A 20,119-nucleotide genomic window follows, 5' to 3' on the forward strand; every position below is an offset into this window, starting at 1 on the left:
ATTTATCTTAAACGTTTTGTTCTAGTATTATTTGTTTAGTGTTTGATGTTGTAAGAAGTGAACGACTCTGACAGTCCAGCACTGAGTAATTGACCCGCTGGACACCATGACAACGAACACACAACCTACACGAACACTTAAGCAGTCGAGTTAGTTCTATTAGCCTACTGACTGTTTAACACAAGGCATTCACAATTCGAGGTAAGTATATATTGAGCCATATAATAGTGAAAGTATAATGCATACTATCTGCTAAATGCAATCATAGCGTGATGATCTGCATAAACTAGTTTGGGCTGCACTCATGTTTCCACATTCAGATCTTTTTTTCTATTCCTTTTCTTCCATAAATGTTGTGTATCACTTTAGAAAATGCCTCCAGAAGGGAAATCTGACATGGAGCGGATTGGCATCTTTAAAGAGTTGGGATACATCTCAATAGGGGACAAATATACACCTTTTATTTACCGTAAGTGTAACGAACATATTAAACTTATATTGTTAGTAACAGTGGGTGGCGCACAGGCGCAGTGGGAGTTTGTTGCGTAGAGCGCATCAACCACGGTAACTTGCTTCAAAATACAATTTTAATGGTCACTGGGTACAAAATCTGTCACTGGGGCGGTACCATTTTGAACGCTAAATGTCTCGTTTTAGTTATGTAGGCTACACTTTAGGTAGGCTACTAATATGTAGGCCTACCTTTAAAGTAGACAGCACTCTTTGGGATTTGAAAAGTACCGCCCCAGTGACAGCTTTTGTACTTTTTTGTTTTCTGAGAAAAATCGCAATTGAACAAGATATTTCCTTTAAATAATGTAGCTTTCTGTAATTTTGTTTTTATTTATTAAATTGTGACATAGACCTATATCAAATCACCGCAGTTGAAGCCGCATAGCCTTTTAGCAAACAGGTTACCATGTCAATTTTTGTTGTTACAGAGGAGACTGCATGGCTACTTGTCATGCATGCTTTTACCCCGCACTGAATATTTCTCAAGTCAGTTTCTGTAAAGGCACACAAAAATTAAACCCGTTTTCACAGACATGGCTTAAGCCTATAGTCCTAGACTAAAATGCATGTTTGAGCTGTTTTTAACTGAAAGCAACTTGCACTGGCGTATCTTAAAATATGTCACTGCCATTGTTTTGTCTGAATATGCGCACCACAAGTAATAGTTTTTTTGTTTTGTTTTTTTTCTAAAGGAACATTTATAAAAGCTGCTAAAATGTCTTAATAAACTTAGGCCTAATCCTGACTTAATCTAAGACCTGTCAGTGAAAAAGAGTCATAAATCCCCGTTTCAGCACCATTTATTTTTGGCTTAAAAACTTGTGCTCAACGATCACAGTTCAGCTTTTTGAGTTAAAATAAATCAACCTTTAATATATAGTACGCTACATTGTCACTGTGACTGTATTGTGTTCACTTGTTTATCTAACAGTCATTAAAAAATATGATGTTAGCAATACAGTACAATAAGCATTTTTGTATAAACGTATGCAATGTAAACACAGGATAATGTGACGGCTGCATAACATAGAAATTAAAATGGTTAATATGTAATGTGTGTTTAATGCACTTTGTTGTCGCTGAAAGGCCCATTTAATGACTCCGCATACAAGAACAAACAGATGCTACCAGGAGGAGTTAAATCAAAGTCCGCACTTCAGACTGGATACTTCGACGCACAGTTTAAGAGGATCTTTGAGAGAGAGGCGCTCACAGACCCTGTCAAAATAGCCAGACAATACAAGATACAACAGGCCAAAAAGAACATAGGCAAAGCCTTTCTTCCCAGTAATGGAGAAAAAAAAACGTAAGTCCTCCTTTCTTTCTGTGCACAACTGTTTAATAAATTATTTTTTATATATATATAGTATTCAATGATGAATAATTGTGAAAATATAAGAATTAAAAATATTTGTATTAGTAGTAGTAGCCCCGTTCACACTACAAGCGACTTTGTCGCTGCATGTCGCCTGTGGCTGGCGATGAGGTCGCTAATGGGAGTTCCCACTACTGGTTGCCTTTATGAATGACATCCAATGATGTGGAGAAGGATCATACGCGCTCCGCTCCTATTGGTTGTCGCTCCCGAAAGTCGCTCCTCATTTGCATAAAGTTAAACAGATCTCAACTTTGTCGCGTCGCCAGACACGCCCCATCCGGTCGCCAACGGTCGCTGTCGCGCGTGTCGCCGGAAATCGCCAGCTCCCCATTGAAATGAATGGTATCGCGTCGCGTGTAGTGTGAACGGGGCTTTAGGCCTAACTTTTGTTGTGGCAATGGACTACAAGAAATTACAGGGATAATTAATTTCCCTTTAAAAACTGTCATCATTTTTCTCATTTTGTTGCAAACCTGTATGGCTTTCTTTCTTTGTGTTCAACAGAAGAAAGTCATACAGATTTGAGCAACATGAGGGTGAGTAAAGACATAATTTTTGGGTGAACTATCCCTCTAATATTCGGTAGCTTTATTGAACCTAGTAATAGAGTGTACCCCACTGGTGTAAAGAATATCCAGAAAATATATTGAATCTGTACAGTAAGGAGAACAAGGTTGAACCCGAGATGTGTATATGTTTCGAGGCTATTTCATTAGTGTGACAATTGGCATGGTCTATTAAAATCTAAAGACATGAAAAAGACCCCAGAACCTAGATTTTGTTTAAAAGGGCACATGCTTTGTGCTTTTTAATGATGTTTTTGACCCCAAAACAAGATAAAGTCCTCGGTTTTTCAAAAACAAGGATTTCACCATAATGCAATAGTTCAAAGCATCAAAGGCAAACAGTTTTTTTTCATGTGCATCTGAGAGAATGCAAAAAAAATATTCACAAAACCTGTTAGTGAAACATTAAGGCTGCTAGTCACAGAACTGTAGTTAGATGTCTGTCTGTGTGTGTGTGTGTGTGTGTGTGTGTGTGTGTGTGTGTGTGTGTGTGTGTGTGTGTGTGTGCATGCGTGTGTGTTGTTTTCCCAATTTATACCAGAAAAAAAAACTGCCATACAGCTATCATTCCTTATATGGTCTTTACAGTTGCTTAATAGTTTTCTCTGATTTGTAGATGTGGGATGGGCAGCTATTATGGGACAATTGGGGGTCCCATTCAAGCAATGAGTGCCCTACAGATTCCAAGGAAACCAAAAAAATCAGCTGGGAAAAACTTCTACACCAATCCACCGAAGAAGGGAAGTTCTGGGTAAGCAAATGAGATCCTTTAATATGCAAGTGTCTGTGGTTTTGCTGTCAGATGTATTGATTTGTACTTGTTCCCTAATAGCTATCCTGACATCACTCTCTCCAAGATGGTGTCCTATTCCTCAGACCCCTATGATCGAGCCAAGGAAATGCTAAAGGTATTTTTAGGTCTGCCTAAATTAGATTTTTTTTATCAGGCTCCCAGGTCCTTGTTTTAATTAAGATAAGGCGTCCTCTGAGTGCCCGACAGTATAATTCTATGCAAGCATACGACTGTGTTCTCTTCCTCTAATGAGAGAGATAATTTGTTTACCAGCGTGAGATCATGTCACACAAATCCATGCTGAAAGGGGGAGCGTTTCGTTTGAACCTTCATCCAAATGAATGCTTTGACAGCAATCCTTTCAAATTTGACAAACCTCTACCACCTCCAAAGAAGACTGATGGGAAAAAGCACTTTATGGTGCCCTTCAAACCAAGTTCACCCAGTAAAAAGGTACATAATATGCCTAAAAGGAGATAAAGAGGTTAGCTGTCTTGGAAAATTTTGTGGAGTTTTATTTTGGTAGTATGCTAAGGTATTGTATTCTTATTTTCTGCAGAATGGAGGCATGAAAGCTGGAACATTTGACTCCTACCCCAGCTACTCTGCAGAACCCTATGGCAGCAAAAAGACTAAATCAGCGATGACGAATAAGGAAGGAAAGATATTTCACCCCTCCCCTGGTCCAAAGAGTACACCTGTCAAGAGCATCATCAGCCTCAATGTCAAAAAGTAAGCTAGGGTCCAGGACCAAAGACACCCATTTCACACTCCAAACTGTGCTTAATGCTTTGCATAATAATAATCATTAATATTAGTTGCTTACCAAATTCCACAGAGAAAGACACCTCAGGCTCACAGTAATGTACTGTAACTTCATTTTGCAGGGCTGTGAATGCCACAAACTACAATCAAATCCACTCAGTTACGGCATATTGAGAACTTGTGATGTCTTCAGGTGAATAAATGAACGTTCCTTTAGATGAAATTGGAATTGTATATAAATCATTCTCTTAATTGATAAAAATTGAGTCATTCTCATTTAGCTCATTCTAATTACTAAACACTTGGTTCATAGCATCTAACGATGTTTAATTGTACAAGTCAAGTTTAAGTCATGCGCATCATTTTGTCAGTGAAACACTAAGCCACTTGTCTAAGATCAGTTATTACAGTTATAGTATAAGTTATTAAACATTAAATATATATATTTTGTTTTTAACCAGCATTTAATTCAGTAAGTTCTTAAAGTTGACACATTTCTGCATTCACATTCAGAATTTTTTATTTTTTATTTTTTTTTATTGAATATGGTTATTTAGTCGCACAATTTACAGTGTAGTGATATAATAAACCTTCAGTCTTATTTGTTTTTAAAGGTGATCATCAAGGATAACTGAGGAAATGACAGAATTATCATTTGTGAGTGAACTGTGCCATTAAGTTCATTTAAAATCACCAGAATTGAAGAAAGTAAATGCAGCATAAGGAATATTCATAGAAATGTTGGTATTCAGCTGAACAAAAAGTAAAAAAAAGAGTTTTGTACTGGGAAACAGATTACATTGCTTATTTCTTACAGTTTGTGCACATTACCAAATACCTTGTACATACAGGTCCTTCTCAAAAAATTAGCATATTGTGATAAAGTTCATTATTTTCCATAATGTAATGATAAAAAATTAAACTTTCATATATTTTAGATTCATTGCACACCAACTGAAATATTTCAGGTCTTTTATTGTTTTAATACTGATGATTTTGGCATACAGCTCATGAAAACCCAAAATTCATGTCTCAAAAAATTAGCATATTTCATCCGACCAATAAAATAAGTGTTTTTAATAAAAAAAAAAAAAAGTCAACCTTCAAATAATTATGTTCAGTTATGCACTCAATAGTCAATACTTGGTCGGGAATCCTTTTGCAGAAATGACTGCTTCAATGCGGCGTGGCATGGAGGCAATCAGCCTGTGGCACTGCTGAGGTGTTATGGAGGCCCAGGATGCTTCGATAGCGGCCTTAAGCTCATCCAGAGTGTTGGGTCTTGCGTTGGGTCTTGTGTTGAACTTTCTCTTCACAATATCCCACAGATTCTCCATGGGGTTCAGGTCAGGAGAGTTGGCAGGCCACTTGAGCACAGTGATACCATGGTCAGTAAACCATTTACCAGTGGTTTTGGCACTGTGAGCAGGTGCCAGGTCGTGCTGAAAAATGAAATCTTCATCTCCATAAAGCTTTTCAGCAGATGGAAGCATGAAGTGCTCCAAAATCTCCTGATAGCTAGCTGCATTGACCCTGCCCTTGATAAAACACAGTGGACCAACACCAGCAGCTGACATGGCACCCCAGACCATCACTGACTGTGGGTACTTGACACTGGACTTCAGGCATTTTGGCATTTCCTTCTCCCCAGTCTTCCTCCAGACTCTGGTACCTTGATTTCCGAATGACATGCAAAACTGAGCAACAGTCCAGTGCTGCTTCTCTGTAGCCCAGGTCAGGCGCTTCTGCCGCTGTTTCTGGTTCAAAAGTGGCTTGACCTGGGGAATCCGGCACCTGTAGCCCATTTCCTGCACACGCCTGTGCACGGTGGCTCTGGATGTTTCTACTCCAGACTCAGTCCACTGCTTCCGCAGGTCCCCCAAGGTCTGGAATCGGTCCTTCTCCACAATCTTCCTCAGGGTCCGGTCACCTCTTCTCGTTGTGCAGCGTTTTCTGCCACACTTTTTCCTTCCCACAGACTTCCCACTGAGGTGCCTTGATACAGCACTCTGCATGGGAACAGCCTATTTGTTCAGAAATTTCTTTCTGTCTTACCCTCTTGCTTGAGGGTGTCAATGATGGCCTTCTGGACAGCAGTCAGGTCGGCAGTCTTACCCATGATTGCGGTTTTGAGTAATGAAACTGGTGTTTAGAGTTAATTCGTTGATTCAGATGATTAGGTTAATAGCTCGTTTAGAGACCCTTTTCATGATATGCTAATTTTTTGAGACAGGAATTTTGGGTTTTCATGAGCTGTATGCCAAAATCATCAGTATTAAAACAATAAAAGACCTGAAATATTTCAGTTGGTGTGCAATGAATCTAAAATATATGAAAGTTTAATTTTTATCATTACATTATGGAAAATAATGAACTTTATCACAATATGCTAATTTTTTGAGAAGGACCTGTAGATGATGGCGTATTTGAACCTGTATTAAAAGCAAAATTACCTTTCTTGCGTATTTTAAGAATAACTGAAACCTAGTATGATTGATGTGTTGAAATTTAGGATTTGATCTGCACAGATGCCTAATATGTAAGATCAGAAATGAGAGAGTTTACTCTTGGCATTTCAACAAGAACTGGATTAAGGCTTTGAGAAAGAGATTACACCTGGCATTCATTTTATTTATTTATTTGTTTGTGATTTGGATCACAAATGGTCAGTGCTAAATGCCCTTTTTGGAGTCTATAAAGCTTTGTAATCATAACACTGAAACATACAAATGTAGTCAGAAACGTATGTTTCCACCTTGCATGTGTAGTGTAAACTCTATCTGTCCTAAACATGTCCCGAGCCGCAGTGAAGCAACCAAATATGCACCAAATGTAATTTTGTTCAGAGATAAGTTGTGAGAAAACGCACCAAAGAAAGTGATTCAATCTTTGCTGCATTGTTCTAAAACACACAGATTATGTTCAAAATAGCCGTTTTTATTCTCTTCCTTTCCTGCTTGCAAGTCACGTAAGCCACGTAACATGGATTTGTTCATAAGTTGGGAGTGTCTCGTCAAAATCTGAACACAAGTAGACACAGAAGATCAATTTGAAGCGCATGTTAATACCAGGTGTAAACAGTAATGATATGATCACTTAAAATGCTGTGATCAAAAAGTTGCCTTGCATTCTCTTTTATAAACTAATACGAAGTTTGAAGGTTCAAGCTCTATTCTTACACTAACCACAATAAGGGCAAACAATACAAATTGTCTAATTTCAACTGTCAGTTGTGTGAGTTCTGAGTTTTTCCGTCCCTCTAAGCAGTGGGATATACAGTAACTAGATCATGTCCCTCAGGTGGGGTCATTCGCATTCGAGCATGGGCTTCACAGTACAACTGTCCCTCCACAAAAAAGTAGCCCTTCTGCTTCAAGTTCACACCACAGTCTGAGCACACGAAACAGGCTGGATGGCGGTACTTGTCCCGAGCTTTCACCACCGTTCCTCTGTAAGCCAGTTGTAGAAACAGTCTCATTTAATGAAGTAGTTAAAATGCATGAACACAATTCAGTGTAGAAGAGTTTTCAAGAAAATTGGTGATATATTCTCAAAGAAGACACCATTTGTGCAGTCTCATGCTGTACTCACACAATGCCGGTGCCACATTTATCACAGAGAGGCAGCTTCTGCAGTGAGGATGTGGCCGCTTGTGGTTTTGACACTGGGGCTTTTACACTTCTTGTCACCATGGGCCTTGTGCCTGTCAGAACAATAAAGGATAGAGGCTCAGATCCACTTCGAAAATGTGAAATGCTCCCTCATATAAACTCATCTGAATCCAGACCATTAAAAGAACAGCAGGCTCTGACTGATGTCATTAGCAGAATTGCGAAGGGATTTTGAAGTCAAATTGAGTATAACTTTGACTTCTTCATCAGTGCTACTAGCTGTAATTTCTGTCTTATGAATTCAACATTGCACCCTTCTAGAGACGGGTGGTGTTGTAATAAATAAAGGCAGCTCACCGTCACTCTCGACATAGTCCTGCAGGGCCTTAAACGATCCAGACTGACGTGGTTCATGTGGCAGCTCATGGTCCTCTTGGAGCATACGGTATACATGGGATTCTTCAATGGATGTCAGGGGTTTAGGGCTGAAAACGGATAAAAGGCAGAAGCACATAACGTTTATCCAGTAAGTGAAAATTACCATTCGATGATATATAAAAGTTTGGCAGTGTACATTATGAGTATTAGAGTATTAATGGCATTTTTCTTTTAATGGCGGTTTTTGGCAGAAAGAGAAAAACGACCGAAAATATATGCCGCCGCACCGCTAAGTGTTCAGCGCTCAGGTTTCACTCTCGCTCTAGCCGTTATCAGCGCGCTCTATGCTCTATGCTAGGGGTTAAACGGATCATAGTAGATCCGTGATCCGTACGGACCAGGCCGCATGGTTCGGCACTGGTGTTTTCCGGATTAATTGCTAAGTTTCACTACCAATTCGCTACTCGCTCACTATTATCTGCATGCACAGCACAACTGCACACACCCGAAGGCCGCGCACATAGAGAGACAGCACGTGAATTGATTCCTCTTTTGCATTTCTGTGCTCTTGAATGGACACATACACACAAACTTATGTCAAAATACCAGTCTCAGCAAGTATTCTTGTAAACACAGTCGGTTATGTCTTAAGAACGTAAAGAGTTGAGAAAGAAATCGGATGTGTATCACTATATTAGATCCGTGCATTCGGTCTTAAAGTGACAGCAATCTATAAATACCTGCTGCTAAGTCATTAATGTTAATCAAACAACAAAACACAGCTTTAACAAAGATTAATTTAATGTATACAGTGAACACAATAATGTTTTTGTTTTTTTACATTTATGCCTAATCATTACATGTCTGTACCGGAATTCAAACTTACTTTATTTGTAACTTTGTTATACTGTATTTAGTGTATTTTATTAATATCAGTGTCTTTTCCAGACCTGCAGAACACAACTGAAAGATTTCCCTTTTTTTCATCTGTAGGAACCCCCTGTTAACCTGTTTTTTAATGCTTACTGTATCAGCATGAGCTGGTAGATTTGTAAGGTGGTGTAAAGCAAGCGTGATGGAAACAAAGCGCTGGTTACCTGGGCGATGCCTGCCTGACTACAGTGGACATCTGAGCCTGCTGTAGTGTGTTTGAAACATTGTCTGCTGAGTATAATGCAATAGGGGAGTTATACTGTGCAGAAGGAGCTGCCTTGGACCCAGCCGATGGGGTGCCAGGCATCTGGGATGTACTGTCACTGGAGTAGTGTAAGGTCAGTGTATAATAGCCAGATGAACCAAACCAGGAAGCAATCAAATCAAAGGGGCCACATAGAGGACACAGAAAATGAAAAACAAGACAGAAAAGAATGGAAGAAGTAGTTAGAGATGTACATAGAGCTTCAGTATATATTGCGCTTCTGCTATATAATACATCAGCAAGTTATCTGAATGTAAAATATAATAATTCTACTGTGATTATGTGACCATATGACTACATGCAGGGTGCTTTTGTCTAATGACCTCCTTTGGCTTGCAGTTGTGAAGGGCTTTGGTCTGACATTAAACTTGTGTTCGAAGTAATCAACGTCCTGTAAGACATAAGAGTGAAGATGTTAATAGACAGGTGAAAGGAGCAAAAGTCCCCCAAGACCCAACACTGCAGGCCCATATGTGGATATTTGTCTGCTATTACGTACTAGTATACAGCATTAAATAAGGGGTTGGCCATATTTCTATCATCATTTTCTATCCAAATGCTTATATTCAGGCTGCAGAAAGTCTTGTGGGGACTTCTGGCGTGTGTTAGTGGTAAGTGGGCAGCCGGTCTACAGCAAGCAGAGGGAAGTGTCTTAGTCCATATGGCTGGGGTGATCCAAGTTGGCACTCACCCCTCAGGCTTTTCATGCACTAGACCCCGGATCTGTCCTTGCAGGGCGTCCTGGATGTTATCTTGAGAGTAGAGGCCTATGGGAGTGTTGTAGGCGGAGCTCACCACCTGTGTTTTGTCATCCAGACTGGCGGCAGCCACAAAGGGCTGTGCTCTTCTGTTATGACCTGTGCCAATAGGTTTATACTCCTGCATGTGTAGGACAGATGGACACACTACATACTTAAAGCCCCACACAAACACCACATTCTCCAGATATGTCCTTTTGTTACCTAAATATGCTTATCTTCTCAAACTTCTTTCATTATTTAATGGTTGCATATTTTTTCATTTAAATCTGGCAAATTATATGCGTGTATGTGTGCATGTGCGTTTGTGTAAGTATCTATATGGCTTTATTTTAAGTTATATTGTGTTGGACAAGGACAAATCTACTTTTGGTCAAACAAAACATAGCAGACTTGCACAATTTTTAAAAGGGTTACTCCACCCAAAAAGGAAAATCCTCTCATCATTTACTCACCCTCGTGCTGTCCCAAATCAAATGTATATGACTTACTTTTTTTCTTCTGTGGATCACAGAGATTTTTAGAAAAATAACCCATCTCTGTCCGTCCATATAATGCAAGTGGATGATTGGAACCCTTAAAGTTGACGTTTCAAAAACCACGAAAAACAAACACGACAGTAATCCATATGACCCTACTTGATGATGCAATGTCTTCTGAAGTGAAATGATAGGTGGGAGTATGAAAAATACTAATATTTAAAACTTTTTAAACTATCAACCATAGCTTTCGGCCTATTGTCATATGTGGGTTCATGAGTTCCCCCTTTATGTAAACACCAGCACATTATGAAACTCATGCGAGAAGTGATTCGGAAGCACAGAGGAGCGTCAGTTCTTGCGCAAGTGCTTCACAATGCGTTTGCGTCAATATTAGAATTTTTCACACACACCTACAGTATCTTTGTTTGTGTTATACATGAGAAAGAAAGACATACATCTGGGACAGCATGAGTAAATCATGAGACCATTTTCATTTTTGGGTGGAGTATCTATTTAACATGCCTCATGCATATTTTCTTTAAAAAAAGTCTTTAATTATCCATTTGATTGCTGCATGTTATAAGCAGATACAAATAAAGAGCTGTGCATTTATCTTCCATTACACTTACTTGCTTATCTGCCTCCAAATTGATTTTGAATGGGTTTACTTGCCCCTCTTCTATAACCTGAGGTGACCACATTTTAGTTTCTGGCCTGCAACACAATGCACACAGTTAGACATGATGTACTCGCCTCCTGTGAAACTGTAAAAAAAGATCAAAGAGCACTAAGGGGTAGGGGGGGTCATTACTGGGCAACAGGACCATGACCTCTTCTAGATAGTAAAGTAACGTCAACAGCCTGGCATGTACAAGCCAGATGGTTTATAGGAGGGTATTAATCACCGAGGAAAGACACATTCATCGTTGTCATAAATAAGGTTCTGTGGGTACTGATGGACACTTTCATAGCAAGGGGTAAAGACACATTCTTTTGGGACTCCTGCTTACAGTTCTCTGTAACTTAAAAGGAGGTGAGAGAACATGATATAAAGTTGTTGAAAGACGCCTAACTCTGTTTGTAACACTATCCTTGAATAAGAAAAGCTCATGGTACCTCTCTATCTTGAGGAAAAGCTGATTGGTGGAGTCTTTGATCTTGTTCTGAGCTTCAGCGTGAGTCACACCGTCTGTGGACACTCCCTGGATGGCCAGGATGATGTCTCCGGGACACAGGTTGACCCGAGATGCCTTACTGCCTGGAGTCACCTGAAAGCAAAGAACCTTTTTTAATATATGAGGTAGGGGGTAGGGGGTAGGGGTAGGGGTAGGGGGGGGGTCTATTACTGATGTATTATTTATGCTAAATGGTTCTTTTTTTTTTTTTTTACTGTAGAAACAAAGATTTGAGAAAGCATTCAGATTCTTAAGATCAGAACCTTGATGAACCTTCTTTTAAAGTCACCGTAAGTTTCCAGCAAACCATGGGACAGTTTAGACCTAAACAGAAAGTGACAGGGGTAGAAACAATCTGTTGACCCTCTGGTTTAGAAGTGGACTAAAAATAGCACGGCGTGGATATGTCAGTCAAGGCCGTGTATCGCCCTCGGGGGGAACACAGTCAGGCCTATTGGCGGTTGATGATCTGACTGTTCTGGCATTCACCCTGCAGCCTGGTGTTTCTCTGCCCTCTCCTTCCATCATGCTCTCTTTCATTAATGGAGTCTGACATCATTCCTTACTCCTCTCATCACTGACGGGCTCATTTTCTGAGGTATTCTCATCGTCCCCCTAGTCGTTTATCTCATCACCTTGTCCTGTGTGCAGGTCTCGTTCTACCTGCCTCCTCCTGACTCAGCTGCTCTATTATATCCCAATACCGCTGACCTTCTTCTATTTAGGTTTGCCTCTCAAGAGGGGAAGATTTATACCAGGTCAAGTCATGCCAGTTATTTAAGACCAGAGGGTTTTAGTTTTCCATCATCCGTGCTTAATGTCATGAAGATCTGTGATGTTTTATTCCGAATGCATAATTTATTGACTGATGAAGCTAGCAGTGATTAAGCCTATTTCCTGTCAAATAACAGTCACGGTGTAATATTTCATTTCCTAATGCCTTTCTCACTTTGTGTACACAACAAAATCACCTTTGTCCATCTGTATTTTCTAGAGAGAATACATCTTTGATAATGCCATTTAAGAGACATTGATCTCTGGCCATATTTAAGGCAACAAACAAAAAAAACCTAGGCTTTATTTCCCCTGTAGACATCTATTATCGGGGCGTCTGCAGAAAGGTCGACTGTGAAGAAATAAGCACCCAAAATGAAAATGAGATTGTTCCCTTGACACTACTCAAGCAAATGGAGGATGTGTTTGGCTCAAAAACAAAGACACTCTGTTTAATAGATGGAAACAAATGGAGCTATGAACTGAGATGAAACCATCGAGTGACTGGAATCTGAGCTTCAGTATAAACAGAAACATGAATATAACAATTTTTTTTTGTTAGCTATGCAGCACCTGTGCAGAAAAATCCCCAAGGTGACACAAACCCACAAGAGAAGCATGTAAGGGCAAGCTGAGCATTAGACATTATGTTCAGAGCAACATCAGGCAGAATAAATTAAAGTGATAGTTCACCTAAAAATGAAAATGTATTATCATTCCAAAGCCATGATTTTCTTCAGTTAAAAAAGGGGTCCAAAACAACATCAGACCCCACTGACTTTCATTGTATGGACAAAAAAAAAAGAGTTTTTTCAAAGTATCTTCTTTTTTGTACAACAGCTATTCCTTTATTTTATTCTGCTGACTGAACCTACGTGGAAACCGACACGAGGGTGATTAAATGATAAAATGGAAAAAGCTCAAGGTTGATGCTCAACTATGAACTATCCCCATCATGCCCTTTAGCAAAACACTAAATCCCAGGTTGTTCCAGGGGGAATGGCCCTGTAATAAATGTACTGTGTCGCTTTCGGTAAAGTATCTGCTCAATGACTGGATCTAGTCATTTACATTTTTAATTCAACAGTATAATTTAGACAGTCGGATTTGGCTCCTCATAAAAGCCCCATCTGTGCTGGCATGCCCGCATCGATGGAGGCTAATGTTACTTGAATAAGAACATCAGGGCTCAGAGAATGAGAAAAGAACCACCTTGCTGGCATCAATATGTGTATGATTACAGACAGCGGTTATACAAAGAAACCACACACATTCTGTATTAGTCATCAGCATTTCTCTGCTTGAAAACATGATATATTTAGCTTTCAGGTTCTGGGTATAGACGTACACAAAAATAAGAAACACTCATTCTAATCCATTTAAATTATGTTTGAGCTGGTTTTGTTTGAAATCAAATCCAATGTCATTTTCAGTGGATGGAAGTTATTTGCAAGGAATGTTAAATAAACCTGATTGGTTTATTTTAAAGGAGAACTCCGGCGCAAAATGAACCTTTGGTCTAATAAAACATTGGTACCAAGTCAACCGTTCTCTGAGATTTGTTTTCATGATAATCAAATGCAAAGAGTTTTATCTCTAAAAACTGTTTAGCGTATAACGCTAGTAATGGGGGCATATAATAAGTAAAAAGAAATCGCTAGTTTATACCACTAACAAGGCTCAAAATAGCCCCACACGAACACAGTAACATAATGAGGGTCCCTACATGCAAAACGAAGCATAGAGAACTTTGTAAGTGTACAGACCGTTTAATAAGAAGATAAAGATAAAGACAGTCCACTTCGTGTATACAGACAGGAGCCATCTTTGGAAAACAGTCTCGACTAATCAAACCACGAACGCCATTCATACAGTTCAGAAGTTCACTGAACTTCATACAGTTCAGCTCACTTAGCACGTCGTTCGTGGTTTGATTAGTCGAGACTGTTTTCCAAAGATGGCTCCTGTCTGTATACACGAAGTGGACTGACTTTATCTTTATCTTCTTATTAAACGGTCTGTACACTTACAAAGTTCTCAATGCTTCGTTTTACATGTAGGGACCCTCATTATGTTACTGTGTTCGTGTGGGGCTATTTTGAGCCTTGTTAGTGGTATAAACTAGCGATTTCTTTTTACTTATTATATGCCCCCATTACTAGCGTTATCAGTGCCGCTGCTAGCCATTTTGGTGCCCTAAGCATGGTTTTCTCTCCTCATCAGCATCACACTCTTTTTCTCTTTGTTTTTATCTTGCCCTGTCTCTTCCCCTCCTAAAATTGGCTTTTTTAATTTACTAAAGGTTACAATTTGTATTTTATTCTCAATATGTACACATTCATTATAAATCCTGTGCCTAACATGATGAAAAAGGCTTTGTTCATGTTTCTTGTCCCCTCACAATGACAGTAGCCTAAACTATTACACTAGGCTACATGTTACATAGGCCTATTTTCAGTTCAAAATGGCGAAATTAGACAAAACTATATTAGTTTGCCTAATTATTTTTTGTCATTCGTTTAACATTTATGACCTAAAAAAAACTGTCAAATAAAGTTAAGTTTAGCTACTTACATCTTATCTCGCACTTGACCGTACACTGAAGCGTCGAGTTGCACTGTTAAAATTCGCGCTCAGCGTCTGTGAACATAAAGCCCGCCTACTTTGATTTGATTGGTCATCTCAAATATTCTGACATTGACGAGCAGTGACAGACCAATGAGGCTCAGATGAACACACATGAACACACACACACACACACACACACACCCTGTCCTGTGTTTCTGACGTGCTCTCTGTCTCTACTCGGCGCCGCTGCGGAATGAAGAGGAAGAACGCGCTGAATCTGATTATAACAAGAAGTTTGATGATTGGTTTTTCATTAGGCTATTTTTGGTGCCCCCTCAGCACTTGGTGCCCTACGCACAGCGCGTGATGCGCGTGGTGGGAGCGGCGGCGCTGAGCGTTATACGCTAAACAGTTTTAGAGATAAAACTCTTTACATTCGATTATCATGAAAACAAATCTCAGAGAACGGTTGACTAGGTACCAATGTTTTATTAGACCAAAGGTTCATTTTGCGCCGGAGTTCTCCTTTAAGAATGACATCATTCTGTTCAGCGGAGACTTCACATTTAGTTCACCTGGAAGTTTATTTTCCCCCTATTGTGGCCAAAACCAGTGATGCATTAAATTTTTTTGCTTTTTTTTGGACGTTTCATGGTAATAACTTTGTATTATCTTGGAATACCATGGTATATTAATAAGGTAATCATTGAAAAACCATTATGCCATCTTAAACCAGTACTGTGCTATACATCCAACCACTTTTTTTTCTGTTTTTTTTTTTTTTCCAATTCATATTTCGTAAGACCTGCAGTTCTGTTTCTAATCATGGAGTATGAAGACAGTCATTTTTACGACGACCTCTCTGTTCTCCATTTAATTTTTTCCCCACAATTTATGGTGAATGTCAGAACGGCTTTCCAATTGAATATCCTTGAATGTCATGATCAAAGAGCTGCTGTTGATGAGACTGAGCTACTAATCAAACTGCTACATTCCACACATCAGAATGCGGCATTGTTCAGACACAGGCCTGGATAAGAGACAAAAGTCTTTATGTAGATGCTGTGTAGCTACAATACATAGCATTCTCCCCAGTCAGACTCCCAACAGATTTCTGAGAAGGAGAGAGACAGCAGAAGTTAGACGAGACTGCTTGCACTGTATTTCTGAATAAGGGAAATTCTGGTGGACCCTTATATGATCCTCTTAGCCTTCACCAAATCTGTGCAGTTGCAGAGCATAAATCTACTATGCCATTGTACCTGCCTCTTATTCAGTTCAAAATAATTGCATATATGAAATGACATGCTTTCACCACCATCCAGGTGATCAACAAGGAAAGATTAGTCAGTTTCAGGCATTTATGAACAATCCTAGTGGATAAGAGATCTGTTATGGTGCTGAAATAGTAACTTAAATTAAAGAGATTGTTCAATTCATCTCTCACATGGGTGCTGTTAACCTTTGACCTCTTCTGTTACCACAAATGTCCATACTTCATTGGCTGTTTAAAATATTGTTGGACTAAGAGCTTTGCGATTCATTCAGACAACAGGTGTAGAGATCCCCTCTGGAGCCTGTGTGTGTGTGTGTGTGTGTGTGTGTGTGTGTGTGTGTGTGTGTGTGCGCGTGTGTGCATGGGTTAGTAGCTAAGAGAAAATGTCTTGCACTCATTTTTGCAAATAAAAAATACAGTCAAATCAGTAATATTGTGAAATATTATTACAATTTAAAATAATGGTTTTTAATATATTTTAAAATGAAATTTATTCCTGTGATGCAAAGCTGTATTTTCAGCATCATTACTTCAGTCTTGTGTCACATGATCCTTCAGAAAGCACTCTGAGCTGATTTGCTCAACAAATATTTCGGTGTTGAAAACAGTTGTGCTACTCAATATTTTTGTGGAAACCGTGATACATTTTTTTTCATGATATATTAATGAAAGTTCAAAAGAATTTGTGTGAAATAAAAATCTTGTAGCATTATAAATTATCACTTTTGATCAATACATCCTTGCTGAATGTAAGTATTCATTTCTTAAAATGCACCACTAGAGAAAGTCACATAATAACATAAAAGAACTGCGTCAATATAACAAACAAAGTCTCTATTGGGAAATGATTCCCTGACAACCACAGATGTTTCTAAAAATGAATGTCAGTTTGAACTTGTGACTCTAAAAATATTTCTCTGAAATGTTTCTCACTGTCCTCCTCAGTAACGTCTAAAGTGAGGTCCTGGGAATGTTTTTTATGATCCACCCACTGGTTTCTCATGCCCACGGCAGTGTTACCCAGCACATCAGAAGCATCATTATCTCTTGAGTGATTGTGTGAAGGAGAAGAGACTTTAGCCAACGGCTTTCACTTACCCGAGTTATGGTCAGCGGCTGGTTGAAATCTTTCCCTCCTGAAAGCCGAAATCCCCAAGGGGCTGGCCCATCTAGTACCACGTTCTGTGGCATTTCTGTCTTGTTCTGTTTAGTTTCTTTCTCAAAGTTGAACTGGGTCCTTCAGTGCAGTCTCTTCTTATTGGCGAGAGATCTGCAGTAAGAAGAGAATGATCAGCTCTATCCCTCCTACTACCCTAGACGAATTGCTCACCCAACCACGACTGGAAGCCAGTGCCTGTCTCTGAATCCCTTTTAAGCATGTGTGTGGGGTTAGGAGAGTGAATGAAAGAAAGATGATGCCAGGATGCCACTCCTCTTGTGAGGTCATAGGGTAGACTGAGAAACTGAGGGTTCAAACTCCCTCCCTCCTTCAGATCCAAACCTTACACCCTTTATGATTAATCCTCTTTTCCCATAAGTCTTAGCTGTTCAATAACTAAAATCTCCCTTCGCTCTGTCATCACCCTGCTGTCTAGACTTTTCTTTCCTTACCGCTGGCCAGACACCTGCGCCTGAATGAGAGAACTCATCATGAAATTAAGGCTGAGCGTTGAGTCAGAGCCTTTGCTGTCGATGAGCAGATTGAGCTATTTACAGAGCACAATAACAAAACCATATCATCATGTCATATTGTCATATCAACACAGCACTTGTTGCTTTTTTAAACATCTCCTCTTAGGAATGTAAACAATTTTAATAGCACAGCCACATAAGGGAACATTGAAAACTGTGTGGATTTCAGTTCAAGTGATAATTCTCTCATACAAAAAACAAAACAAAAAACAAAACAAAAAAAATGCCTAAAGCCCCTTCACACCAAGGATGATAACTACAAAGATTAAGATATAGTTCTAAAAGTCGTTCTCAATATTAAAGAATAGCAGAGTTCACACCACTATGATACCGGCTCAGAGAAAAGATATCGTTGGAATCACTTTCAGAACGATTTTATCCAGCTGATCTGATGAACGATAAAAAATATTGGCAGGCGATCAGAATCCATTCTGCTGTAACGAGCTCGAGCATTTAAAGTCCGCTGGTGTGGACGCTAGTTATTATAGCCTATCGTTCTTGGTGTGACAGACCTTTTAATGTTTAGGGTGGTTACAACTTACAGCCAAAGAATATCATTGCAATTTGCTTTAGATGATTAAACATTAGGACCAAGTGGCATGTGCAAATAAATTAACTTTTCTCCGAACTAACTTTTCGCAAGCTGTCAACTGGTGTTTTTTAGGTGATTTTTTTATTTTATCGCATGTACAGAGTTCTCCTCAACTTCACACAGGTGTATCACAGTTAACCTACCACAAGTGAAGTTCACCACATTGATATCCAATAACGTCTGACAAACAGACGTAAGTTAAATCTGGTTCAGAACTCGATTTTACATGCCACTGTGCTGCTTTTCAATAGCTTTTCGACTTTATGTAAATGCGTAATGGCAACTTGCTCGCTGCGAGACGTGCAAGTTCAGCATCTAGCGCATGCGCACCAGTCAGGCTTATTTAATAGCGTACATTGTATTCTTTTAATAAAAAAATCAATATTCGCAAATGTACGTTTTCCTGTAAAAAAACTAAAAAAACAGAAAAAATCCCATTACATAAGCTATATTTCAAGACAGAATTAGAACATTACATTTTACATTTTATGAAGCATAAATAAGTTTTGAAAGAATATTTGTAAACGTTTCAATATCGTTTAGATCTATCAAGCCCCTCTAGTGAGCAATTGTTTGTTACATTTATGATGTCTTTTCTTGATTTAAAAATAAAACATTGCTGGTAGACATCATTCATGAAGACATCATTCATGAAGTAAAATATCCTAGGCCTACTAGTTGATTAACAGCCAAGTAGCCAAAACTTTGGGTGCCATTCATTATTTCAGAGTTGCCATAAGGAGTGTTTCTATTCATCAGTAGACCTACTGTGACACAGGCACCCCATCAAAAAAGTGTCCCCTTATTTTTACACTCATGAATATGGATTTTGCAAACATTTCGAATTTTAAAATAGGTCTAGCGATGCCCCTGGCTGTCGTCATGTTTATTATGCGAAATACAGGCACATGCTCACGTCACGATGCTGTTTCCAAAGTAAAGTTTATGTAGCCTAACTACACAGAGAGGACTGTGTACTGTACGTGGCACTGGAGTGGCCCGTGTGCTCTTCATTTGAAGGCCAAACATTCTAGGTTGAGAGCACTTGTATTGTAGGCTTGAACAGCTCCTTGTTTGGTGTGCCAGGGAAGGGCTATTTGTCATGGCCTGAGCTACATCAAATCTACGAAACCAGAACACCAGAAAATCCTTCTCTAACCTAAGTCATCACATTATGTACGTTCTAGGACAGGCCATCCAAAAATTGAAATTCTGTCATTTTTGTTTCAAAAGTGAAGGGGGTTTGGAATGACATGAGAGTGAGTAAATTAGGATTTAGGGCAAACAGATTGGTGTGGATGTTAACGGGGTTTGAGCTCTGTTCCCAGATATTTATATCGGAGAGCGTGTGAGAATTTGCTCCAGTAAAAACAAATGCGGGAAAAGCACAAAGTCTAGACAGAAACCCCTGCCTCATGTGAGTGAGCTGGCTCTGTCTCTGGGGCAGAAACTCAGACAGGCTCTCCACTGACCCTCTGTTTACTGTGTCCCCATGGCAGCAGGAGGGACAACTCCAGGACACGGTGTGGCTGTTTATAGACTGGACGGTCTGCAGGGACTAGATTGCTAGCAGAAGGATGATGTCCAGGATGGCACAATT

At 39.4% G+C, this 20,119-nt stretch overlaps 2 protein-coding genes across 4 annotated transcripts; one reads left to right on the top strand and one right to left on the bottom strand.

The window, feature by feature from the left end:
• The first annotated feature begins 145 nt into the window (after positions 1-145).
• On the top strand, positions 146-4,806 carry cfap96 (cilia and flagella associated protein 96). The gene is made up of 9 exons (XM_056236258.1): positions 146-201; positions 370-469; positions 1,600-1,819; positions 3,074-3,208; positions 3,290-3,365; positions 3,524-3,703; positions 3,810-3,982; positions 4,138-4,208; positions 4,630-4,806. The coding sequence occupies exons 2-8, from the start codon at positions 373-375 to the stop codon at positions 4,187-4,189; spliced, it is 933 nt and encodes a 310-aa protein (XP_056092233.1). The 5' UTR covers positions 146-201; positions 370-372; the 3' UTR covers positions 4,190-4,208; positions 4,630-4,806.
• A 2,332-nt stretch (positions 4,807-7,138) lies between these two features.
• pdlim3b (PDZ and LIM domain 3b) lies at positions 7,139-17,640 on the bottom strand. 3 transcript variants are annotated; one of them, XM_056236268.1, is made up of 8 exons: positions 17,334-17,640; positions 11,559-11,710; positions 11,072-11,156; positions 9,526-9,593; positions 9,102-9,260; positions 7,984-8,111; positions 7,607-7,718; positions 7,139-7,464 (listed from the first exon to the last, which is right to left on the bottom strand). In XM_056236268.1, the coding sequence occupies exons 1-8, from the start codon at positions 17,424-17,426 to the stop codon at positions 7,275-7,277; spliced, it is 987 nt and encodes a 328-aa protein (XP_056092243.1). In that variant the 5' UTR covers positions 17,427-17,640; the 3' UTR covers positions 7,139-7,274. The 3 variants fall into 3 exon arrangements, with proteins under 3 accessions (XP_056092243.1, XP_056092245.1, XP_056092244.1); XM_056236270.1 differs by lacking the exon at positions 9,102-9,260 and having other exon boundaries at positions 17,334-17,637; XM_056236269.1 differs by lacking the exons at positions 9,102-9,260; positions 9,526-9,593 and adding an exon at positions 9,894-10,081 and having other exon boundaries at positions 17,334-17,635.
• Positions 17,641-20,119: the final 2,479 nt, after the last annotated feature.

This window comes from Rhinichthys klamathensis, unplaced genomic scaffold (genome assembly GCF_029890125.1).
Source record: "Rhinichthys klamathensis goyatoka isolate OS25496 unplaced genomic scaffold, OSU_Roscu_1.1 h1tg000442l_1, whole genome shotgun sequence".
Lineage (NCBI taxonomy): Eukaryota > Metazoa > Chordata > Actinopteri > Cypriniformes > Leuciscidae > Rhinichthys > Rhinichthys klamathensis.